This window comes from Bos taurus, chromosome 22 (genome assembly GCF_002263795.3).
Source record: "Bos taurus isolate L1 Dominette 01449 registration number 42190680 breed Hereford chromosome 22, ARS-UCD2.0, whole genome shotgun sequence".
NCBI classification, from domain to species: domain Eukaryota; kingdom Metazoa; phylum Chordata; class Mammalia; order Artiodactyla; family Bovidae; genus Bos; species Bos taurus.
This window is the reverse complement of record NC_037349.1, coordinates 40,318,662-40,346,249: the sequence shown is the minus strand read 5'-3', so window position 1 is coordinate 40,346,249 and position 27,588 is coordinate 40,318,662. Positions and strand designations below refer to the sequence as shown.

General features: G+C 38.2%; 2 protein-coding genes across 10 annotated transcripts in view; both read right to left on the bottom strand.

Moving 5' to 3' along the window:
* Nucleotides 1-27,588, bottom strand: part of FHIT (fragile histidine triad diadenosine triphosphatase) — a 1,524,027-nt gene that overhangs the window by 1,284,807 nt on the left and 211,632 nt on the right.
* Nucleotides 1-27,588, bottom strand: part of LOC132343538 (uncharacterized) — a 96,323-nt gene that overhangs the window by 24,981 nt on the left and 43,754 nt on the right. The window contains exon 2 of the mRNA XM_059880159.1: nt 1-27,588. This exon is cut by the window's left edge and continues 24,981 nt beyond it. Within this exon, the coding sequence (XP_059736142.1) occupies nt 27,201-27,588 (388 nt within the window). The 3' untranslated portion in view covers nt 1-27,200.

The following is a 27,588-nucleotide window of genomic DNA, read 5'->3' as shown; positions in this document are numbered from 1 at the left end:
CACCTTTAAACCTTTAATCTTAAAAGGTCACCATAATGCAAAGGCCAGGTAAGACACAATGGTAAAAAGTGAAAGCTTACAATGCTCTCATATTGTCAGATAACACCTCCAGGGAAATCAGTCCTGTTGCTATTTGGTACAAAATGACTTCTTAAGTATCAAATCTACTGGGTGGTTGTGGAGATGTGAATTCACTTTGCTCTGCTCTACTCATTTTCCCCCTCTAAATACAAATAAATACCCTGGAAATTATTCATCAGAAAATATGATAAAAGAACTCTGAAACTTGGAAAAAAGAAGGTCACTAACTAGGGACCTCAGAATTTGAAGAACAACAATATGGTGAGTCCTCTAGCTTTCTGTTTATCTCCCTTATACCCTGGACTGGGCTTCAAAGAGGCTGCAACCCCAAAACACCAACAGGAAGAGCCTGCTCCCTATGGCCAAATGCTCAGAAAAGGGGAAGCCCAATAGAGACCCCATAAAGAGCCCCAGCCCCTGGGGCACCAGTGGTCAGTCTGATCTGGAGGTAGCAGCAGTGAAGTCCTGGGCTGACCTCATTATATATCTGACAAAGGACTAGTATCTAGAATGTATAAAGAATTCTCAAAATGCAATAGCAAAAGTCAAAACAAAGCAGAGCAAAACAACAAGAACAACAAAAATCCAGTTGGAAAATGGGAAAAAGATAAGAAGAGATATTTCATCAGAGTGTGTGCAGGTGGCAAGCACATGAAAAGATGTACAACATCATTAGCCATTGTTATTCTTAGCTGTTGTAATTGTTGTTCAGTCACTAAGTTGTGTCTGACTTTGCAACCCCATGGACTGCAGCACACCAGGCTCCTCTGTCCATCACCATCTCCTGAGTTTACTCAAATACTCACGTCCACTGAGTCAGTGATACCGTCCAACCATCTCATCCTCTGTTGCCCCCTTCTCCTCCTGCCTTCAATCTTTCCCAGCATCAGGCTCTTTTCCAATGAGTCAGTTCTTTGCATCAGATGGCCAAAGTATTTGAGCGCCAGCTTCAGCACCAGTCCTTCCAAGGAATATTCAGGGTTGATTTTCTTCAGGTATGACTGGTTTGATTTCCATGCTATCCAAGGAACTCTCAAGAGTCTTCTCCAACATCACAGTTCGAAAGTATCAATTCTTAGGCACTCAGCCTTATTTATTGGCCAACTCACACATATATATGACTACTGGAAAAACCATAGCTTTGACTATATGGACTTCTGTCAGCAAAGTGATGTTTCTGCTTTTTAAAACACTGTCTAGTTTTGACATAGCTATTAGAGAAATGCAATTAAAACCAGGCTGATGAGGATGCAGACAAAACTGAATCACTCATACATAGCTGGTGGGAATATAAAATGGTACAGTGATTCTGGGGGGAAGAAATGTTTGGTGGTGCCTTTTAAAATTAAAAATGGACTTATCATATAACACAGCAGTTCTTTCAGGCATTTATCCCAGAGCAATGAAAATCTATTCTCATGCAAAAACTTGTACATGGATGTTCATGGTAGCTCATTTGTAAGAGCCAAAGTATGGAAATTATCCAAGTATACTTGAATAAGTGAATGTTTAAACAAACTGCAGCACATCCATAACATGGAATAATATTCAGCAATTTTTAAAAAGCCAACCACAAAAGGACACATGCTGCATGGTTTCTTTTATATAATATTCAAGCAATATGAAAATTATCAAGATCAAGAAGAGCTAAGTGGTGGCTAGTAGTTAGGGATGGTGTGAAGGGATAGGTGCGGCTATAAAGGAGCAGAAGGATGGAGTCTTGTGATGACGGTACAGGTAAGCATCTTGGTTGTGCTGATTTCATGAAATTGCACGTGAGAAAATTGCATAGAACTACACTTATACATGTAATGCATGCACACACACACTTGAAACGCCTGTATAGCTGGTGAAACCTGAGTAAGCTCTGTGGATTATACTAGTGTCCATTTCCTGGTCTATATATTGTACCATAGTTAGGCAAGGTATTATCACTGGGGAGACCTGGGGAAAGGTCCCCAGTACTTTTCTGTTTATTTATTTATATTCAGTTCAGTTTAGTCACTCAGTCATGTCCAACTCTTTGCGACCTCATGAAATGCAGTACACCAGGCCTCCCTGTCCATCACCAACTCCCAGAGTTTACCCAAACTCATGTCCATTGAGTTGGTGATGCCATCCAACCATCTCATCCTCTGTCATCCCCTTCTCCTTCTGCCCTCAATCTCTCCCAGCATCAGGGTCTTTTCCAATGAGTCAGCTCTTCACATCAGGTGGCCAAAGTATTGGAGTTTCAGCTTCAGCATTAGTCCTTCCAATGAATACCCAGTACTGATCTCCTTTAGGATGCACTGGCTGGATCTCCTTGCAGTCCAAGGGACTCTCAAGAGTCTTCTCCAACACTACAGTTCACAACCCTCAGTTCTTCAGCACTCAGCTTTCTTTATAGTCCAACTCTCACATCCATATATGACTACTGGAAAAACCATAGCCTTGACTAGATGGACCCTCGTTGACAAAGTAATGTCTCTGCTTTTTAGTATGCTGTCTAGGTTGGTCATAACATTCCTTCCAAGGAGTAAGCGTCTTTTAATTTCATGGCTGCAGTCACCATCTGTAGTGATTTTGGAGCCCCCCAAAAGTAAAGTCTGACACTGTTTCCACTATTTCCCCATCTATTTCCCATGAAGTGATGGGACCAGATGCCATGATCTTCGTTTTGTGAATGTTGAGCTTTAAGCCAACTTTTTCCCTCTCCTCTTTCACTTTCATCAAGAGGCTCTTTAGTTCTTCTTCACTTTCTGCCATAAGGGTGGTGTCATCTGCATATATGAGGTTATTGACATTTCTCCCAGCAATCTTGATTCCAGCTTGTGCTTCATCCAGCCCAGCGTTTCTCATGATGTACTCTGCATATAAGTTAAATAAGCAGGGTGACAATATACAGCCTTGACGTACTCCTTTTCCTATTTGGAACCAGTCTGTTGTTCCATGTCCAGTTCTAGCTGTTGCTTCCTGACCTGCATACAGGTTTCTCAAAAGGCAGGGCAGGTGGTCTGGTATTCCTTTCTCTTTCAGAATTTTCCACAGTTTATTGTAAGTATGTAATTATTTCCAAATTTAAATTTTTAAAAAATAAGACCTTGTGATTACTCAGAGTGAAAATCCCAGATCTTGGTGTTGTTTCTTTTGTGATTTTGATTTACCCAGCATCAGTACTGATTTTTATTTATTTATTTATTTTTAATTGGAGGAGAAGTGCTTTACAACATTGTGTTGGTTTCTACCATATACCAACGTGAATAAGCCATAGGTATACATATGTCCCTCCTTCTTGTACCACCCTCCCACCTAACACCCCATCATACCCCTCTAGGTTGTCACAGAGCACAAGCTTGAATTCCTTGCGCTATAAAACAGCTTCCCATTAGCTATCTAATTTACACATGTAATGTATATATTTCAGTGCTACTCTCTCATTTCGTGCGACCCTCTCCTCCTACCGCTGTGTCCATAAGTCTGTTCTCCATGTCTGCGTCTCTATTCCTGCCCCCGCTGTGTCCATAAGTCTGTTCATGTCTGCATCTCTATTCCTGCCCTGCCAATAGGTTCGTCAGTACCATCTTTCTAGATTCCATGTATATGCACTAATATGCAATATTTGTTTTTCTCTTCTTCATCTACTTCACTCTGAATAATAGGCTCTAGGTTCACCCACCTCTGCATCACTTATAGGAAGCAGATTATAGACCCATCTCAGACGCCCATACACCCAACAACCTCTCTAATCCCCAGACTCAATTCCCTCCTCCATGCCCCCTTTTATAGGTTAAAGAAGGGAACTGGTTGGACAGGAATCCCCTCGATGGCTTGGCAAAACCCTGTTCTCAGGCTGTCCTTCAGCTGTGTCACAGCCCTGTCCTCCTGCTTTCTGATGCATCAGGGATGTGCTGAAAGAGGTTTAGTGTAAGCCCTTCTCCATTAAAAACAGACCAATTGTGGTTGCTTGTGGCATTCTGTAGTGCTATGTACAAAACAAACAAAAAAACCCTAAAGCATGGCAGAAGGTCCTTAGGCTTTTATAAAGAATTTACTGTATATAAATTCCCCTAAGAGTAATTCGTGTCAGTCTATAGACAGTGTCTCTCTCGGGGGACCCATACCAATTCTCTCTGTATAGTTAGCACATTGATAGTCATTTGCAGTTTGCAAAGAAAAAATGTACATATTTATATCTGAAGGGGAACACCACCCTGTTATTCCTTTGTAAGATTAAGACGTTTATTCTAATTTAAAAGTTAGCTGAATTCTTACTCTTTTTACAGACTAGACTTGTAAAACACAGCCATTGAATTGACCAAGCACTACCAGTTTTTATCCTCCTGATATGTAAGTCTCTCAAAATATTAGTGAAGAAAGCCTTCATTTTAAAAATCCTGTCATTCATTGATAATACACATTTCATTACCACAACTGTATTTATGACCCCTAAAAGCCTAAGCTGGAACTTCTCTATTACTGATTTCTCCAGTGCTTATCATTAATTAAAAAGTAAAAAACTATTACCAGGGTGTCTGCAATCAGGCTTTCGAAGTAAGAAATATCAACATCTAGTAATTGAGAACATTTGGGAACAAACTTTAAAAAGCAAAAAAGTCAGGAGAGGAAAAAAATATTCTGTATTATTTCACAGTGTAATCAGATCAGTATATGCTCCTAAAATGTTGCAACTGCCCATGCCTCTGAGGCATCTATCCAATTTTTCTTCTCAAGCAGATGCTAAAGAAAAGAAATATAGTCAGACACATCCATTTATATAATTTTTACATATATTACACATCAACAATATATTGTTTGGGGTTTTTACGGAAGCCAACATCAAGAAGACAATGCTCTTCAGTTCCTGCTTATCCTTGGAGGTAGGCAGATGAATCATTAAATTATGTTGTACTCAGGGCCTACTAAAACACAGTGTTGTGGTTGTGTCAAGTGCAACAGATGAATAAAATATTCCCTACCCTAAAGAAATGCAAAAGCTAATAATACTGGCCTTACACAGAGAGTCTTAAAATGAAAGAACTCAAGCACAGAATATATCTATAGTGAAAAGGAAGGCCTTAACATCAGTTGAGACCAATAAACATAAAACAGTGTTAAGAAGAAGAATGGCTTAAATGTTTTTAGCCCCTGAATCTACTATACCAGCATCTACCTAAGTCACCTCAAATAACAATGTGCCTGGTATGTACACGCAGCTTTAGCTCTCCTTTATCTGTCAGTCAGGGTCCCAGCAGGACACAGATGGCCCACTCTAATTAAAATAAATTGAGGAGGGCTTAATAAAAGAGACCATTGACAAAACTTTGGGTAGTGTATAGGGAAACCGGAAGGGATAGATAACACTCTGGAGTTGTTATCATCCTTAGCCTTAAAAGGAGAAGGGAAAGGAGCAATGACCACAATCTGGAAGGGAAGTTAATCTTCAGAAGGGATTTAGATAGAGGGACATTAGATAGATAAAGGGACTATCTCATTTAGATAGTGAGACCCATTGGGAGGGCTCCAAGGCAACCAATACCCTGACTTTACTCTCCTTCCTTCCTAATATCATGACCTCACTCTCTTCTGATCTCCTGTTTGAGCTTCCCACTGGCCAGAAGGCAAAAACTAAAAAATAAATTCGCAGATGGAATCCATACAGATGAGCAGATGGAAGAGAACAGAGTTCCTGAGTCCTACTGTTCAGAAAATTAGGAGCTACCAACTAAGCCCATGGGCCCCAGTTACTGAAGCTGCACTCTTGAGCACACAAGCCACAACTACTGAGCCCACAAACCACAGCTAATGAAGTCCAAGACTAGACCCCGCACCCCACAACAAGAGAAGCCTCCACATTGAAAAGCCTGCACCCCATAACTGGAGAGCAGTTCCCGCTCCCTGCAACTAGAGAAAGCCGGCATGCAGCAATGAAGACCCAGCACAGACATGAATAAATAACAAACATTCCCTTTTTTTTAATGTAATTCCTACTCCCATATGGGGATGAGGTTTCAATGTGTCAAAAAAAAAGAATCAGAAGTCAACCTCAAGCGCCATTTTTCTTTTGTCATTTCAACAAACAACTGAACTAAAGTGTTTTAAAAATTATTCTGCTGTGAAAACAGCACTGTCAATGGCCATAGTAAATTCTAAATGAAACAAAATTCTTCATGAAATTAAAATTTTCATGAACCCAAGGCTATAAATACTTTAGGGGTAACTCATGTCACTTGATACTTATGCTATGTGCCATTATCAATTTTGGGGTCCAAAATATCCTTTCTGATAATTTTCTTTCACACAATAAAAAAATTGTATGAAAAATCAAAAGAAGGCCCTAAAGAAACACCAACTTACTAGGGAAAAACATTTCCTAATTTTTTATAACTCGTTGCATTTAAAGAAATGCATGCACTTTTAAATAAAATATTCACCACAAATTTCCTCTTTAAATCAGATCTTTCAGAAGTAATTTAGCAAAGCTGAAGCTTTAGTTTAAAAAAATATGAAATACAGACTGAGTAAAGTTTTTATTTTACCCTCCAGAAAATATCTAGTTATAAAAAATATACATGACTAAATTCAGAAACCTACATAGAGGAAAGTTTCATAATTTGATTTATTATTGTAAGCTGCTGATACTTTTAATAGGAAAAAAAAAAGAGAGGGAGGGAGTGAGATACGAACCTCAGAATATATCCTTGGCAGTTTGAGATATAAAAGTTTTATTGTTTCCATTAAGGTACTTAATATTTTAATATCAAACATTGCTTCTTTCATCTTGCTGTCTTATTTAAAAAGCCTATCATAGAAAAATTAAGTCTCTATATGAAATGGTTCATCTATAGTGATATCAAGTTTGAAGTGTAACATAGTGAAAGGCTGTTTGTCTATATTTTATTGCTTTTGCAATTTCTTTAGTAATCATCTTTGCAGTCTGTGCACTGACATTTGCAGTAATGTGTTTATATCACAAAGTTAGACCCTGTCATTTGATGTAACAAGAGGCTGTATTTTGTAGCACACAGACATTGAGCATACCTGACTTCCTCCTCAGCAAGAGAATAGAACCATTTTTTTCATCTGTCATCTTTAATTACCTTTATGGGCATTAACAACATATTAGTAAAAATCTGTGGAGGGGTGTGAGATTAATTAGGTTCAGTGGGGTTAAGATGTGTCATATTCCTCTTCTCAGGTGAAAGTCTATTTGATAACTTACAACTCCATGTCCTATAAAGCTAAAAAGAAAATACTATTTGATTTTTATCCTCCCATCAGTTCTTGGTCTCTTATTTAAGACTGAATCAGAGAGTAAAACTACAGTGCACTCTGACTCTGCCACAGGTTTTTTGGTAACTTGAAGGGAACTGTATTTCTGTGTGCATGTAAATGCCCTATTCCACTACAGAAGGTGTTCTCTACACTTAGTGTAAGTTGGTGATGCTCCACCCAGATCCCCACGAGATACATTTTACCAGTTTGACAGCCCATTCCTTCTTATAGTTGTTGTTGCCAATCTTCTCCAAAGGACTGCCCTTGAGTAAAAGAGCACCTTCACCCAGATGTGCCTGGGAGATGCACCGCCATAGCCACCCCTCACCCAGGGCTCACAGCTAATGACTAACTAGTAGAAAGGGTAGCGCCCCGTCTCAAGCCAGGACTGACCCTGAGGTATGATGCATGCTCCAGAGTGCCCCATGTGATCAGGATAATTTTATCTGAAACCACATTCTTGGCAGCTTCTTCTCCTGCTCTATCCTAATACCCTCTTCTTTCCCCTCCCGGTTTCTCCTGGTTTCTCCCACTTGCCCACCAATCCTTGTGTGAAGACCAAGAACCCAACCTAAGAGTCTACAGAAGCAAACACTGATGAAAAGACAGGCATGCAAATGTTCTTCCAGTTTGGGCAGGTAAACAACAACAGCTCAGCCATTTTTAAAGCCGCTGTCCACAGAGCTTTACAAGCCCACGTTGGTGGTGGAGGGAGAATGTCATGTGCTGTTACATAAGTCTGTGAAGGAAAGTTCCTAAGAACTACGAACTCATCTCATTGACAGGAGTCACTAATTGATTCCTCTCTGGGGACTGCTGAGTTGGAAAGGGTTGCCCTTCTTGGCACATGTCAGGTGTGCTACAATTCTCCACCCACTGGGAGAACAAAACGAGTCTGGGCCTAACAGAGGGAATAAATACGACAAGTTGAGCATCAACCTACAAACAGCTCTTCAAAACCTTCCTGATAGATGTAATGATGTTTGTGCCACAGATACTGGGTTGAGTCTAATAATAGAAGGACAGATCACCACTTACTCTGTGCTGTCAGTAATGAAAGCTATCAAAACTAAGCCTGAATGGGCCTCACTGTTGCCCTGTAAATCTAACGTGGACAGCTTAATGAGAGAGAGACATTATCTTTTCTCACACTCCAATTTTACTCACGAAAGAAATGTGGCCCATACTGGCAATTAACTGGAGAGATTAATTAAATCCAAGAGCAAGTTTAGTTCCTTGCACAGTGCATTCTGATATCGTAGGAAGGGACCGACATGCTGTGGGCACTTAGCACGTGTTAACTAATAATTACTAAAATAATATGATTTGGACTAATTTTTTTTTGCAGAAAACTGGCAGCTAACCTCCCCAGTAAATGAATTTCACAACCTGATACAGTTACTTAATATTTCACATGGTCTTACTCTAACCTTGACTTTATTATTCCTGAAACTCCCAATAAATGCTACATAGTAATTGTGTTTCCTCCCTTGGCAATTTCACTCACCAGTTGTATTTACTATATCTTATTGGCTCCCCTGAAGAGTGCGAGGAGGGAGCCAATCAGACAAAACACAAACTCTGACCCAGCTTAAGAAGGAACAGACAGGGTCCCACTGTGTCTTTTTCAAAACAGAGCCCGACCCTGCCATGGGAAGGAAGGAGCAGCACGGGGGTGGCCATGACCTTTGTTCCATATCCGAAAGCCACAGGGTGTGTGCTGTCTTTCCCGTGTGTTCGTGGAGTCATCTGTAGTTCTATTTTTGTGCTTTCTTCTCTGAAATGCTAAAGTGCTTTCCTAGTCTATCACACAGAAAATCTGGTTTTAAGAGGAGTCACAAATCTGACCAATTGGCAGAGTGGTAATTAAATTCTTGCTTTGGTGAAAGTCAATAAAGCTGTTTCTAAATGTTTGCTATAGAATCTTGTGCCTATAATATAGATCAAATTAATACAACAGAGTTATTAGATAGATATCATATATGAATTATAGCAGTGCCTATTCCACCCATCCTCAGACAGCTCTCAAATCAACCGACCCAAAAGGTGATTCCTGACAATCAAGGATTCTTTTTACTATCATTGGTGAATGGAGTACATATTTTTTAATATTTTATCTACCAAAGATTAATAATCAACTCATTTCCCTTTTGGCATTATTAAGAAAGGTATATATTATGTCTGATAAACTTCTGATCAACAAATCAATATTAGGACACAGAATTAAAATAATCTTTGGCAAAAATAGGCCAAGGTGATATTTGGATACCTTTTTCATAGTCAGTGTGGTTGCTGATACCCTTTAGGAAATAATGAAATGAGTGTGAAGAGCCTTTTTCTGTTGCATGGAGAAATTTATGAGAAGACGATGTTGAAGACCTATCCTAACATTCATTAGTGAAAAAAAAATTATATTAACAATCTTTTAAACTGCAAGAAGCTTTATCTACCTAAGTGGCATCTTAAAACTAGAAAGGGATGGTAATTAATACCAAGTCTAAATGGTGTAAGATAATCATATCACCTAAAACATGGTATCTCGTGGCACATCTTAATTATTACAAAAAATGTCTATGCCATTAATATATTGACCACCACAGACTGAATATTTGTATCCCTCTCTAAATTGATATGCTGAAACCTGAACTCCTTGGTGATGGTATTAGGAGGTGGGGCCTCTGGTAGGTGACTACTTTTTATAATGGGAATAGTGCTCTTAAAAAAGACACCTAGGAGGGCTCTCTTGCCCCTTCCACCATGTGAGTACACAGTGACAAGATGGCCCATGAATTAGGAAAAAGTCTCTCACCAGACAATGAATCTATCTCGATCTTGGAGTTCCCAGCCTCTGGAACTGTGAGGAATAAATTTCCGCTGTAGCGATCCAGTCTACGGTATTTTTGTTATAATAGCACAAATGGACCAGGACAATGACAGAGAATTCCTACACTTGACGATTAAAAAAAAACGTATATGAAAAGCAAATACTGAGTTTATCAGATTTTATCTTAAATTTGCATCAAAATGAAAATATTTAATTCAGCTATGGTAACCCACTCCAGTACTCTTGCCTAGAAAATCCCATGGACAGAGGAGCCTGGTGCAGGCTACTGTCCATGGGGTCACAAAGAGTCGGACACGACTGAGCGACTTCACTTTCACTTTGCTAGCATGTGAGATGAGTGCAATTGTGCAGTAGTTTGAAAATTTTTTAGCATTGCCTTTCTTTGAGATTGGAAAAAAATCTGACCTTGTCCAGTCCTGTGGCCACTGCTGAGTTTTCCAAATTTGCTGGCATGAGTGCAGCACTTTCACAGCATCAACTTTTAGTATTTGAAATAGCTTAGCTGGAATTCCATCACCTCAACTAGCTTTGTTTGCAGTGATGCTTACTAAGGCCCACTTGACTTTGTATTCCAGGATGTCTGGCTCTAGGTGAGTGATCATACCATCGTGGATATCTGGGTCATGAAGACCTTTTCTGTACAGTTCTGTGTATTTTGGCCACCTCTTCTTAGTATCTTCTGCTTCTGTTAGGTCCATACCACACAACCACACAATTGCACTCAACTCAAATGCTAGCAAAGTAATGCTCAATATTCTCCAAGCCAGGCTTCAACAGTATGTGAACCATTAACTTTCAGATGTTCAAGACAGATTTAGAAAAAGCAGAAGGACCAGAAATCAAATTGCCAACATCCGTTGGATCACTGAAAAAGCAAGAGAGTTCCAGAAAAACATCTACTCTTGTTTATTGACTATGACAAAGCCTTTGACTATATGGATCACAATAAACTGTGGAAAATTCTTCAAGACATGAGAATAAGTACCAGACCACCTGACCTGCCTCCTGAGAAATCTGTATGCAGGTCAAGAAGCAACAGTTAAAACTGGACATGGAACGATGGACTGGTTCCAAATTGGGAAAGGAGTACAGCAAGGCTGTATATTGTCACCCTGTTTATTTAACTTATATGCAGAGTATATCATGTGAAATGCAGGGCTGGATGAAGCACAAGCTGGAATTGAGATTGCTGGGAGAAATATCAATAACCTCAGATATGCAGATGACACCACCCTTATGACAGAAAGTGAAGAAGAACTAAAGAGCCTCTTCATGAAAGTAAAAGAGGAGAGTGAAAAAGTTGGCTTAAAACTCAACATTCAGAAAATGAAGACCATGTCATCTGGTCCCATCACTTCATGGCAAATAGATGGGGAAACAATGGAAACAGTGACAGACTTTATTTTGGGGGGCTCCAAAATCACTGCAGATGGTGACTGTAGCCATGAAATTAAAAGATGCTTACTCCTTGGAAGAAAAGCTATGACCAACCTAAATAGCATATTCAAAAGCAGAGACATTACTTTGTCAACAAGTTGAGGCTATGGTTTTTCCAGTAGTCATGTATGGATGTGAGAGTTGGACTATAAAGAAAGCTGAGTGCCAAAGAACCAATGCTTTTAAACTGTGGTGTTGGAGAAGACTCTTGACAGTCCCTTGGACTGCAAGGAGATCCAACCAATCAATCCTAAAGGAAATCAGTCCTGAATATTCATTGGAAGGACTGATCCTGAAGCTGAAACTCCAATACTTTGGCCACCTGATATGAAGAACTGACTCATTTGAAAAGACCCTGATGCTGGGAAAGATTGAAGGTGGGAAGAGAGGGGACAACAGAGGATGAGATGGTTGGATGGCATCACTGACTTAATGGACATGAGTTTAAGTAAGCTCCAGGAGTTGGTGATGGACAGGGAAGCCTGGCATGCTGCAGTCCTTAGAGTCACAAAGAGTCAGACACGACTGAGCAACTGAACTGACTAACTGATTCAATATTAGTCCATATTTTTTACTCGGGCTATTATTTCAGATCTACTAATAATCATAAAGGTTATTAAGCTCTTACAAACTGCTTTATGTACAGTCAGTCATGTATTTGACTCAACAATCCTAAGTGATAAGTGCTATTATCTCACTTTCCATATGAAGAAACTAAAGTTTATTGAGGTTAAGTACCATGCATAGTCATATAGCATCTACATTTACCTGCTCCCTGGTCAATTTGGACCCAACAAACGCGGTAGAGGATGGGACAGGGAGAGGTTATGGTGTCACTGATACTTGTTCTGTCCAATAGCCAAGGAAAACACTGTGAAATCTCTGAATAATAACTTGCCCCAAGACCACACGCTTACCTTCAGTACTGCCAATATTTTAAGAGATATATCTAAACTTCTTTCTGATATTCTTACATCATATGTTTAAATCCATATAATATAAATTAATTGAATAAGATTCTATTTAAATATTTCCCATTGTAGCTGGATTGTATAGGGAGAGCTAAATAATATAGGAAGCTGATAGTTCTATTTAACAGAAAGTAAAAGTTGGAAAAAAAAGTAACCAATAATTCCACTGAATTCTCAATATATGCAAGAGTAGGAGTAATGGCATAATAACGTATTATTGGAAAAGTGAAATAATTTGAATTCCCATGCTCTAATATGAACAATTTCTGTTTCCTTTAGATAACCTTTTAAAGCTTCTTTTCTTGCTACAAGGTAGAAATTTTGGAGTTAAAGGCTGTGAGCAATTATATGAACTGATAGATTTAGATTATAGAAGGTCTCTTGTGTTAGCTTAAGAATCATCTAAATTCATAAAAATGGTGATAGAATCCCAGAAAACTGATCCTGAAGAAATTCCTATTTGTGACAATTTATAAAATATCTTATCATAAGAACTAGATGTAAAAGACATAAATTTCAAGGATTTATCACTTTTGGTATAAAGGAGTTTACTGCTTACTTTTAGCTTACTCATGTCTCATGGAAATTGATCTGAAATGGCATTTTAGGCAAAAATTTTGTCCTCATCATTAAATTTTTCTTGAATCCAGGTCATCAATATGAACACTAACTATTGAAATCCTCAGAACATATAAGGGCAGTTAAAACTAATCATCAATACACCAAATAGCCCTGTTACATATCTTCATTCCTCTGATTTTTATAGATTCTATAATAGTGGTCTTCCAACTGAAGTTCACAGAGTCAGATATTTTTAGGAGAATCAATTACCAGATGCTCAACTCTTTTTCCTAAAATTGATCTGTCTGAGAATGCACCTGCAGTCAAATAATCATGGGGATGACAATTTCTGTTTAAAGACCTTGCCTTTTCACCTGCAAGCCACTGTCAAGAAGACATTGGTCCTGAGAAAAGTCCCATTAGAGGCAAGTAAAACGAGACTCAATAAGAAATACCAGCAGAGGGGGTGTACCTTATTTCCCCAGAGGCAGAGTCACTGCAAGCCTCCTTACAGCGTCTAAAAATTCATTTTAGACTGAGAATTCAGAACTGAGAAGACAAGTCATTAAGAGATTCATGAGAAAATTTATCTGAATGCGAAAATTCAACCTTAAACCTTGACCTAGCTGACTAAGTCAGTGAATAAGTTTCTCAAAATAGTTTAGATAGGTGGACATTTTTCATAAAGTTAATGAGCTAAATCGTCAGCTTCAAGGTTTTGATGAAATAGATTTAAAGCATGTGATGAGATAAAAGCATTTTGTCCAAGAAAAAAATCATATCTGTCAAGGTGTAATGAACTGTGGAATATTCTATGTTCCCCAACACTGAGTTACCAAGTTCAACATGGCACCCCTAAAAAAAAGAGCAACAAGTATAATTAACGGGTATCTGAGAGGTTTTGGTAAGTCTTTGGTGTACTTCCCAGAAACAGTGAACGTCTGAAGTGACTGATTAACAAATCCTTTCGCAAATCAGTGTTTCCTTTCAACAAAATTGAAGGAGAACTAATTGAGATGTCAGAGAATGAGTCATGAACAATAATTTGATGAGAAATTGTGTGATTTGGGACATAAAATTGGTAAGGAAATTTAAAAAAATTCAATGACATAAAAAAATCTCTCCAATCTCATCTACTTATTTGCATGAGAAAGACTTCTCAATGTTTACATCTAGAAAAATGAAAAACTGGCACTGTGCTAAATCCTATTTTGTTCTTGAAATAAATAATACTTGACAATATAAAAACTAATTTGAAAAAAAAAAGCTTTGTCCATTGCATTAATAGATGAAGTTCCAATAAATTTAACATTTACATTTAGTGATTACTCATCAATATTTAATGTATATCTGTGCTAAAAAGAATGAAAAACTCAATCCAGATATAGTTTCTTAAATTTAGAGGATTATGGACTCAGGAAATTATTATTTTAAGCTTCTGAAACTATACAATGATTAATAAAAACTTATAAGTATATTCACTGATACTGCTAACTGCTAAGTCACTTCATTCGTGTCCGACTCTGTGTGACCCCATAGACAGCAGCCCACCAGGCTCCCCCGTCCCTGGGATTCTCCAGGCAAGAACACTGGAGTGGGTTGCCATTTCCTTCTCCAATGCATGAAAGTGAAAAGTGAAAGTGAAGTCGCTCAGTAGTGTCTGACTCTTAGCCACCCTATGGACTGCAGCCTACCAGGCTCCTCTGTCCATGGGATTTTCCAGGCAAGAGTACTGGAGTGGGGCGCCATTGCCTTCTCCGATTCCCTGATAAAATGAAAGTAAAAATAAGTAATGTAAGTAAACAAAAATATGAATTAAAAGAGAAAAAGGATCAGGCGCAGTTTTCAACCAATAAAGAATCTGCTTTCATATTTTTAAATAGACAATGGTGAGAATCAAATTATAATAGTATTATAGTACTATAAAATCTACATTATATAAAAAGATATACTTTAAAATAATTTAGACTTTTAATTTTAAAATGACAACATTTACAGTATACCAGAAATTATGGACTTCCCTATAGCTCAAATGGTAAAGAATCTGCCTGCAATGCAGAAGACCAGGGTTCGATCCCTGGGTTGGGAAGATCCTCTGGAGAAGGCAAGCCACTCCAGTATTCTTGCCTGGAGAATCCCATGGATAGAGGAGCCTGGTGGGCTAGAGTCTGTGGGATTGCAAAGAGTCAGACACAACTGAGCAACTAACACACACACAGAAATTATGTTCTTGGCAATTCTTTAAAATTTATGAAAAATTTGAGGTCTATAATTATTCCAAAAATCTTTTAAGGTTTGGGAACAAAGAAATTTGAGCTTTCTGCTTTATTTCTCCTGCCTTTTTATTATTTCTGGAATTAGTGTGTTTTCCTGGCCCCACTTTCACATTTGCTCTTTGATCTACTGTTCCCTTAGAAATTGAGGTCTCCAAATAACAGAATTGTGAACATGATGAACTGCCCAAATATGCTACTAATTATTTGCTTTACCATAAGACTCATTACAAGTTTTTTTTAAGTAACAATCTTGTCTAGTCTTCTGCAATATGGCTCCATGATTATAAAAATTCACCACTGCATTGAATTTACAGGGTCTTTACTTTTTAAGTCTAAATTAAAAATGTATTGCTTTGATCCTGTAGCAGATTTTCAAGAATAATCCTTTTTTAAGTGTCTTCACAAATAGGTTATCAAGTTCAACATGGCAACAAAAAGAAAACAGAAGAGAAGGGAGAAAGAAAAAGGAGGAGATGAAATGGTACGAAGCTATTACAGAGAAAGGCAGGCAACTTTAAGCAACCAAGCCTTTTCAAACATGGCATCCCTAACTTTTATCACTAATTTTTAACAGGATTAAAACACAAATCATTTTTCATCTGAGAACAAAGGTCACTACTGGTTTAATATAGTTCTTGGCCCTACAGCTAGATTTCTTTCCTAGTTTTCTCTCTGTGACAAGAAACGCCTAATGGAACAAGGGAGTAAGTATATCTTGAGATCTGGTGATCTTTATAAGTCCCCTGACGTCTCTATGGAACTCCATTTCTTTATCTATAAAGTGAGAAGGTTGCTCTAAAACACTAATTTGAGGAAGGACAAGAAAAGGGACAAAGAGGGTAGATGACAAGGGCCATGTTTCAAGGAACAAATTTTTTCAACAGAATATCCACAGTGAGTACAACAAGATAGATTCTGACTCAAGCTGCATTGCTACTCCCACATCCCTGTCAATACAGAGAACTCTTGCTACGGGGATTTCTGTACTTTCCTTCAAACTGAACAAAAGGCCGACATCACAGAGTATAATTTTAAGGTCCCTTCCAGCAATGAAATTCCATACTATTTAGCTAGGACCAGAAAACACTGATATTCATTCATTTACCTTCTTCTATGTCCTTTGTTTCTGGCAAGCATCACTATTTGCTCCTTGTAGCCTAGAAGAAAATAAAGTGTGCGCCTAGGAGGCGGAGGATAAAAGATGTAGGTAGGGACATGTTTTCAGCTGCTATGAGGCTCAAAAGCTACATTAATCTGTAGTTCTATGCTTTCATGACTCCACAATTCTCCAAACTTAAAAAAAAAAAAAGGAATTTTAAAAGATCCCCTTTTCTCTCATCTTGAAACCTGTAAAAGAATATTTGTAAAAAGGAGGTACAAAAGAAGAGGTTGCCAGATGAGGTGCTTTTTCTAAATCAAAGGAGTTCCCAGACAAAATGGGGCCTGACTTGGTGGTCAGCTGTCAAAGTGAAATGTAATTTACCACTAACAATAGACAAAGTACGTCAGGCTAAGTGCTTGATCAAGAAACTGAAAATTTTTCAATAAAACTGCCTTGATGTCAGTTAAAGCAGAAACTCCAGGTAAAGAATGACTATGCTGAAAATAAATTAAGAAAACATCCCACAGACTTGAGAAAAAAATTCTTTTTTATCCTTCCAGCTCCTCTTACTCTACATAACGTTCAAAGGTTCTTGATTTCAGGTTTTCCAGCCATGAAGAGGGGCTGGTGGAGATGTTTGTGCCTCTGGATCTAGTGATTCTTGTCGTGGCTCTGAAACTCAGTCACTCCTATTTAGAAAATCTCTTATATCCTTTTGGATTACGCTTGATCTCTTTTTATCTAATTAATTCCATCTCAGGAACCAAGAAGTAATTACATTAAGAACTTGGAGGCATGCCTTCAGGAATGTCACTACGGCTTTCTATTTGTTTGCTTTAAAGCAAACCAGCACTCTGGAACTTGGTTCAGATTAGCTATTTTGTGCTTTCAGTTAGATACAGCACAATGGTTCTACTCCTGGTTGCCTGAATAAGAAATAAGAAAATAAGAATAAGAAAGCAGGTGAAAGACATACAGGAATATGGTTCAATCTCTCCCCTTTCTATCTCTCTCCCCTTTGAATGAGAGGAGGTTTTATCCCTGGGTCAGGAAGAATCCCTGGAGGTGGTAATGGCAACCAACTCCAGTACTCTTGCCTGGGGAGCCTGGCGGGCTACAGACCACAGCGTCGCAAAGAGTCAGACACGACCGAGAGACTAAGCACGGCACTGCTTTGAATTCTACCCAGTAAAGTGAATTCAGGCCTCTGGGTTTGAGTTGGGAGCACAGAAGCTATCGATAAATGTTTGCTTGGTGGTGGTTAATCCCTCAGTCGTGTCCGAATCTTTGCAACCCCATGGACTAGATGGGATGCAACTAGAGGCAACCCCATCAGCTAGATGGGGTTCTCCAGGTAAGAATCCTGGAGCGGGTTGCCATTCCCTTCTTCAGGGGATCTTCCCAACCCAGGGATGGAACCAGTATCTCCTGCATTGCAGGCAGATTCTTTACCTCTGAGCCACCAGGGAAGCACAATGCTTTTTAACCCAAGGGTCAACTGGGATGAAAAGCAAAACAAGAAGATAGAAATTTCCAAGGACTTGTCTTTGTTGTTCAGTCACTAAGTCATGTCCAACTCTTTGCACTGGTCAAAGGACAGAGAAACAATAGGCATCTTCAAAAGGATTCTTTTTTCCTTTTTCTTTCTTTTACAAAAATGTTGTCAGTGTAATAACTGTTGAAGACTATTTGTTAAACTGTCCAAAGACATAACTGTTTTGAGACTGCTCTTTCACTTGTCTACTTTCATAGGCCTCTGTGAACATCTGTGCCATGTGTACAGGCCTCTTCCAAACAAAAGGAAAAAGGTCCAGAGAGGATGTGCTCTCAAGAAAGTTGTAAATGCATTTAAGAAACTCTGTGAAAGCTCATCAGCCACCTGATTTCCTAGGCAGGGCCTCTTATCACATTAACCATAATTTAAGACAGGAGCAGGTGGGTAGAAAAAAGACAGAGGGACGAGAAGTGGAGGGAAAAGGGAAGGTGATGAATGATTAATGAAAATCTGCTGATTAATGGAACAAAGATTTTAAAAAGTAATAAAGCATTCATCCCTAGGGTGGGACACAGGAAACAGCAAAAATGTGTACCAAATTGCCAAAACAGTAAAACAAGACAGTAGAAAGAAAGAGAGTAGGGCAAAGAAATGCTCAGTTCAGTATAAGCGTTGTTGGAAATTCACAGTGGGTTTGGGAACTTACCACTTAGGAGTCATTTTCTTAAAGAAAAATAAACTTATGCTGCCTGATTTCCTAAAAGTTACTTACTTCTAATGGGCCATTTATGGATAAGAGCCTGCAGGTCCCCAGGTGTACATGAAAGCCAGACTTTGTTCAACATTCCTTTCTCTGTGAAATCTGATTCACAGCATCAGAGTACACAAGAACCCTCGGTTGTATGGCTCCATCACTAATAATATGAGCACTTGGCTTTTCAGAGCAACTATAGAGTTGTATCCTGGGATCCAAGGGGAGTACTCTGTGTGTGAATTACCTATGTGTATGCCCAATCTAAGGGAAAACTCATATGAAGCACAGAGGCAATTTATAAACACGAGCTGCACATTGATAGGAATACAGAAACATATCATGAAGGGGTATAGATGCTCAGGTTTTTCCACAAAAGCTGACCTGTACACGTGTGGGTAAAATACCATAAAAACAGCCCTATGGCAAGACAAGCAATGAGGACAACTGAAAATAAGAGTGTGCATGTGATTTACTTATTTTGAATGTTAGTTGAAGGAAAGTAAGTTTAATTGGAAGATAAGCTGAAATGATAAAAACAGTTATGGAGATTCTTTAGGGAACTTCTGGACACATGCAAGAACCACGAAGGCAGGGAACACATGTTGTACAAAAATGAGGCCTTATTTCCCATGACAGTTTTGTTTTTTTTCTCTTTCTCTGAATCAGGTGCATCACTTGTACAACTTGTACATCCATCACCCATGATTAAGGACACATCTGGGCCCACAGGAGATTTCCCAAAGACGGGGTCCAAAAATCATTCAATTGTATCACTCTGGTATCTAATATGCTCCACATACTTCTATGAAATGATCAACTGAATGAGGAAATGACCAAATAATGATTTGCTGAAATACTACAGTGAAGAATTTTGTAAAGAAGGGGCATCATCTTCTATAAAGATATTGATTTATTCCATCATATTTCTCAGAATCACAAGACTAATCAGCTGACACTGAAAAGGAACACCTGCCTCAGGCAGAAGTGACTTAAAGAAAAAAAAGAAAGACCTGCCACAAAACACTGAGAAGAATGGTAACAAAGCATATTTCAAAGTTGGGCAGTCTATCAAAAAGGGTAAAAGAAGACACGGGAGGGGTCAATATCAACAGCTCTATTGTAATTCAAGGAGAGGAATAGAGTGCTAAGACAAATCAATAACAGTAATAAAAACAACAGCAATTAGTTATTAACCACTATATGTCAGATAGTACATAGGCATAAATTAATTTTCATAAATTCGTAATAATAATGTTAGTATTTTTATCACTTTCATTTTGCAGACCAAAACCAAGGCTGAGAAAAGGTAAAGAATTTTTCCGAAGTCTCCCCAGCCAGTAAGTGGCAGAACCAGAATTTAAATACATATTTTGTCTGTCTTCAAAAGAGGCACTCATCAATACAGCACTATGATACAAGTGACTAATCACGGAAAAAAAAGGCTTGGGTTTTGTTTTGCTTCTTTCAGTTTAGAAGAAATGTGAAACAGTTCTAGAACATTTACTCATCAGCAAATGGTAAACCAACTAGCTTTTGAATAATTCAAACGTCATGTATGTTTATCACTTACGTTAGATTGAAGGAGAAGTAAATGTCCAATTTTCAGTTTTTATAGAGTTATTTAACTGTGGGTCTCCTAAGTTAAACCACAAAGGGGATTTGACTGTGAAACAAACCTTTCTAAAGTCCATGAGACTGTTGATCAGTCTGATACCCATAAGAGACAGTCCATCAACCTGATACATCATTCCAGCAATGTAAGTCGAAAGCAAAGATTTTTAAGGCTACTGAGATTAAGGTAAAGTGGAATCTTTCCAATATTCTCCCCTTTGCTACCAAATCAAAACTGTCAAAAACTAAAAATAAATTATAAATCACAGTGTGGCTAATCTAATCACCCATTTACTTCTCTTTTTGGGGGGTCACCCCCTTCTCTCATGCATGAAACAAATATGTGTTCTCATTTAAACCTCTACTGTAACTGTTTCCATTGTCCCCGAGGTCCTCATTCTCTTTAAATGTGTCTATCTTCAGTAAAACGCAAATAGTTCAGCTTGATTGCACAGCTGATAAACCTTAAAGATAATAAACTGGACAGAATAGCACTGAGATTCTAAATTAGATAGACCAGCAGTCATCCTCAGAGTAATGAAATAAATAAAGCATGAACAATTAAATTAAATGACAATTTCTCATTTGAAGTCTGGTTTTCCTGTTTTTACACAGTAGAAAAATTAGGCTGTACTGGCCTTTCCTGGGAGGAACCTTCCTTAGAAAGGATCTGTGTGCTTAATTTTAACATATAAAATATCTGATATATTAGCTGCAATGTACCCATTACTACCTCATAATTAATTTTATGTATGTATTGCCTGTATATTACATGTAACAAAAGATTATATTTGAGATCAGTTCAAACAGTTGAGATTGATTATAAAGAATTTTTCCTTATTAGAAAACTATTTTGGCAAGTCCCTAATATAAAATAGTTCAGTTTTGTTATTAAATATTTTCTTTTTTATTCCTTCAAATGTTATAAGGTACCATTCAATGTCTCATAGGGGTATGCAGGAGGTGGAAGGGAGGAAAGAATGAACAGGTCAATAGTACATTTCAAAAGTGGGCTTCCCAGGTAGCTCAGTGGTTAAAGAATCCACCTGCCAATGCAGGGGAGTCAGGTTCAGTTTCTGGGTTGGGAAGATCCCCTAGAGGAGGACATGGTAACCCACTCCAGTTTTCTTGCTTGGGAAATCCCGTGGACAGAGGAGCCTGGAGGGCTGTAGTCAATGACATCACAAAGAGTCGGACGTGACTTAGCAACTAAGCATGGATGTACATTTTGAAAATAAGACCAATCGATAAGTATATTTTGAATCACTTCAAAATATTGACTAGGAGGTCTAATAGATTACCATATATGGGAACAGAAACTGCTGCTGTAGCAGCATCTAATGAGATTCCAAAAGTTTAGTGACTTGCAGGTTCTTTCACCCTAATACCCTGCATAGTGTGAAGCTATGTAGCACATTTAACTCTCTTCATGCCTTGGTGTTTTAATGCAAAAGGAAACTCTTTGCTCCACAGCTTTAAAAATCATCCAGGAGCTGGCTCCCATGGACCTCTTTCACATTCCTACTCACAACTCTCAGAGAAAAGCTGTCATTTCTTTTTCTATTCAAGTCAGACTACCTGGTCTCCAGGCACCAGAGTAAAAGGGATGTCTAAGATAACATCTTCATTTATTCATACGATTTTCATCTTGGACAGTATTATAAAAGCTAAATGTAAACTGGGAGAATAATGGGATAATACAACATATATTATAAAATGAAATTTATGATCCAAACAGAATAGAAGAGATACCGCTGCATCCGAGGGTTATATTCTTGTCATCGACAAGTGTCTTTGCACATGACCTACACAGAGTAAGTCATAAATCTCTTTCTAAGGAAGAAAAAGGAGGGAGAAGGCTAAAACTCTAAAGAACTCACTTTTACAAAAATGTGTAACACATCATTTCATGTGAAGCTCAACCTTGTTTTCCCTAAAACAAAACCTATTCAAACAATAGAGAAGAAAACTCTAGATACTAACTTTATTCGACTTAGCACTTAAAAACAAATACACTAGGTTTTGAAAGAGGCTCAACTAAGACTTTTATTGAAACTAAGCTTTAAATTCCCTGGTAAAACTGGGTTTTACTTCTGAAAAGACGAGTTTCTGTTTGGTTTTTCTTTTTCAAGGAAAAAAAACTCTGTATAATTATAGGCTTATGGTTACATGCAATGAACAAAGTACAGATGAAAAAAGAAAAATGGATCATCAAGAAGCTAGTTATCACTAAGTATGTAAAGCTGTAATAGTCTAACAATGCCAACAGAATATATACTGTAACAAAACTATAATTTAAACCAAGCTATCAAAATATTTCAAAAGAGAACAAATTTTATGATTTTTAAAATGAAATATGATCACTGCCATTAACAATACGCTATAAAATAGATATACTAGACATTGCTTCTGTTAATAACCACTATGGTTTCTCAGGAAACAGTCTTTACAGAGCAAGTCTGATTAATGTACCAGAGACAGCTTTTCTTCTTAGAACCCTAAACATATGCCTTCGTTTTCAGGACAGTGTTTATAAAAGCTGTAAAGATGATAAAGTTTTAAACATTACCTTGCCTATGTTTAGCAATTATCAATACAGAATATACCTTCTCTCCAGCCTCTAATTTCCAGTTATACATTATTTTTCCATCTCTATATAGGCTGGTCTCCTAAACAGGAAAATAACCAACATAATCTTGTACGCACAATCCAACAACATTTCTTTCAGAATAATATGACCCATTAGACATCTGAAGATCAAGACAGGGCCAAGGATTTATTAGGCCAGCTCACACGGGACTTATATATCATGGGCTGCAGGACAAAGCTTATTAAATGATTTCACTGGTCACATAACTGAATGTAAAAGAGGAAACGCTTCACTGACTGTGGTCAAACATGATTGTTGCTACTGTAGATTAAAGGCCCCAGAAGTACTCTCAGTGAGCTTGGTGACCAAATGTCACTCCATACGATTTTGTTCTTCATGGGCAATGTCTCCAAAGAGCTAGCTATGTGAAAATCTAGCCTGAACCCACATATGAATTTTTGTTTGCTTTTCCTTTTCAAATGGATAGACACTTAGTACATTAAAATCTTATCTTTCTTATCAACAAAAGCACTTACACACAGAATTCAGAAGAATTCAGATTTACAGGACAAGAAATAGGGCAAATGTTCTCAGTGTGAGATCGTACATGAAATTATCCAGGAGGAAGATACTGAATTTCTGCAAGATTCAAATGTTGGCTCTCCTACTTGCCACCTACCAAAGCACAGAGAAAAGTAAGAAACAGAAATCGCAGAAGCTCAAATTACTCATGTGGTGCTTCTTAATATATTTGTTGACTATCTCCTGTGAGAAAAGATTGCAACAAAGAGAAAAAGATGTAGTGATTATATGTAGCTTCTGTTTCTGCAGTTCCAGTTGCCAAGTTTTATTTTCCAAATATCTAAGGGCTCCATTTCTCAAAAGGGTAACTCTTTCCAAATGCAGGAAATAACAATGGAAAGAAATAATTGTTAAATAAATAAAAATAAACATACATTTGCCATATATTATTTACAGTTTATATGTTATACACATAAAATTTTATTGATAAATACTCCCAAAAGTTAAAATCTTGGTTACCTCTGGGTAATAAAATCAGAAGTCATTTCTATGTTTACCTCTATGTTTTTATGTATTTTCTGTTGTTTTACAATAAGGATGCAATGATTTCATACTTAGGGGAAGAAAGGGACGTTCTCCCAACACCACGCCCACATTAAGAAGAAGAAAAATGTGGTGAGGAAGAGAAAAAAACAGAAATAAAATAAAAAGAACCTGTTTTATATTCTTCATCTATCATTTTTCCTCTGCCTCTCTTCTCTGCTTTCCTCTGCAGAAGACATGAACTTATCTGGGGTGAGTCAATGTGCCTCTGATTTTTTTTTCCAAAGCCTTGGTTTTTCCTTTTGTAGAAAAAAGGTAGTAATAGTCCTTATCTCCTGAGAAGTCCAGACAAGATAATATAACAAAAGCTCTTAGCACAGGGCTTGGTTCAAACAGAGGACTCAATGATATTAAATGCACATTTCTTCAGCAGTCTTGCCTGATCTGGGAAATCTTTTAGGTTCACAAAGACTTACTTGAGACTTATTTTATGGCATAGAATATGCTTAAGTAAATAGTAAGTAATTTAATCTATGGGCTAAAAGTAAAATTCAGAGCTGGAATTCAAGCCTCATCCTCTCCATAACTGAGTCTGATAATGAAACTTCACTTTTGAGCTGGACCGACCCAGTGGTGTGCTGAAGCCCTCTAGACTTACAAGAGCCCATTGTTAAATTTTAAGAATTTTGTGAGACAGTTTTTAAAGACAACCATTATTAAAAATTAAGTTACATAATTTTATAAACCACAATTTACAATTAAATAAAAAATATTTTAAAAGGTAAATACACAAAACTCATCACTTTCCAATTCTATATCATCTTTACTCTTAAAGTGCGTTGCATCTGCTATAGCTGTATGATGGAACAGCTGTATAATGGGGTGCTACTGTGCATCTTTGCCCAAGTCCACTTTCAGTAAAGTTAAATTTAAATGGCCAAATGAGCAAATGCTACAAATTAAGGCTTGATATTGTTTTGTTCATTTGAGAGAGACAGAGAACATGTAGATTAAACTTAAAATGTCCTACATCTGCAGTTGTTATACACTAAGTAGAACAAAAAAAAATTATTGACATATTCTTTCAGCATTTAAAACTAACAGAATATTTTTGACAGAACTACACTTGTTCATCAATTGCAAACACAGACTGGCTATGGATATATAAGGGTTTGACAAAATCAACAATCGTGTTACACAAAACTGTATTGGCTTCTGGAACTTACAATAAAGACTAGTGGTTATTTTGTTATTATTTATAAGTTATAGGCTGCTGCTGCTGCTTGGTTGTTTCAGTCATGTCCAGCTCTGCACAATGCTATGGAATGTAGCCCGCCAGGCTCCTCTGTCCATGGGATTCTCCAGGCAAGAATACTGGAGTGGGTTGCATGTCCTCCTTCAGGGGATCTTTCCAACCCAGGGATTGAACCCGGGTGTCCTGAATTGCAGGCAGATTCCTTACCACTGAGCCACCAGGGAAGCTCAAATTATAGGCTACATACCCTTTATATCAGTAAGATTTACAATAAATGCACACATGTGCATACACACACATTTTTTTCCTGGAGAGCCAGTGGTTACACACTTACCAGCATACCACTAAAGTTACCATTGTTTCAACCTACAAGGAACCTATAAGCTTATAAGCTATAGAAACTCTCAGCAGAGCCCCAGGCTCATCTTCAAAGCACTGAAGGTAGGCTTTAAAAGGTTTTCACTTCAGTTGAGTCTACCCAATTGGATCATTATATTTAAATATGGTACACTGAGTATTCCCCTCCTGCTTTATAAAAAAGCATATAGCTTCAAGTTTCGCCATTATTATGGTCAATTTACTATCTAGAAATCCAAATCTGGAAAAGTCACAACAACTTTCAACAACTCATGAAAACCTGGGGACATGAAGGTAAGTAAAATATGCTCCCCCTGGCTCCAGGGAAGTTGAGCAGGGAGAAAAACATATTACTCTAAAACATATGAGAAATGACAATGGCAGATACAAAGTGCAGGGAGAAGACTGAGTAGACAACCACGAGCTTGGACCCCAAGTCCTGTTTAATGACAACTATGTCATCTTCAGTTCAGTTCAGTTCAGTCACTCATCTACCTCAAAGTACATAAGAAAAAGGAGGAAAGTCCCAGGGAGAAGGCAAATCTGAACAGTATAGCCTAAGAGTTAGGAGCAAGGATTCTAAAACAAGACAAGTTCAGTTCAGTTCAGTCGCTCAGTCGTGTCCAACTCTTTGCAACCCCATGAATCGCAGCACACCAAGCCTCCCTATCCATCACCAACTCCCAGAGTTCACCCAAACTCATGTGCATTGAGTTGGTGATGCCATCCAGCCATCTCATCCTCTGTCATCCCCTTCTCCTCCTGCCCCCAATCCCTCCCAGCATCAGAGTCTTTTCCAATGAGTCAACACTTCGCATGAGGTGGCCAAAGTATTGGAGTTTCAGCCTCAGCATCAGTCCTTCCAATGAACACCCAGGACTGGTCTCCTTTAGGATGGACTGGTTGGATCTCCTTGCAGTCCAAGGAACCCTCAAGAGTCTTCTCCAACACCACAGTTCAAAAGCATCAATTCTTCGGTGCTCAGCTTTCTTCACAGTCCAACTCTCATATCCATACACAACCACTGGAAAAACCAGTCTTGACTAGATGGACCTTTGTTGGCCAAGTAATATCTCTGCTTTTTAATGTGCTATCTAGGTTGGTCATAACTTTCCTTCCAAGGAGTAAGCGTCTTTTAATTTCATGGCTGCAGTCACCATCTGCAGTGATTTTGGAGCCCCAAAAATAAAGTCTGACACTGTTTCCACTGTTTCCCCATCTATTTCCCATGAAGTGATGGAACCAGATGCCATGAATCTTAGTTTTCTGAATGTTGAGCTTTAAGCCAACTTTTTCACTCTCCTCTTTCACTTTCATCAACAGGCTTTTTAGTTCCTCTTCACTTTCTACCATAAGGGTGGTGTCATCTGCATATCTGAGGTTATTGATATTTCTCCCGGCAATCTTCATTCCAGCTTGTGCTTCTTCCAGCCCCACATTTCTCATGACGCACTCTGCATATAAGTTAAATAAGTAGGGTGACAATATACAGCCTTGACATACTCCTTTTCCTATTTGGAACCAGTCTGTTGTTCCATGTCCAGTTCTAACTGTTGATTCCTGACCTGCATATAGGTTTCTCAAAAGGCAGGTCAGGTGGTCTGGTATTCCCATCTCTTGAAGAATTTTTCCACAGTTTATTGTGATCCACACAGTCAAAGGCTTTGGCATAGTCAATAAAGCAGAAATAGATGTTCTTCTGGAACTCTCTTGCTTTTTCCATGATCCAGCGGATGTTGGCAATTTGATCTCTGGTTCCTCTGCCTTTTCTAAAATCAGCTTGAACATCTGGAAGTTCATGGTTCACATATTGCTGAAGCCTGGCTTGGAGAATTTTGAGCATTACTTTGCTAGCATGTGAGATGAGTGCAACTGTGCGGTAGTTTGAGCATTCTTTGGCATTGCCTTTCTTTGGGATTGGAATGAAAACTGAC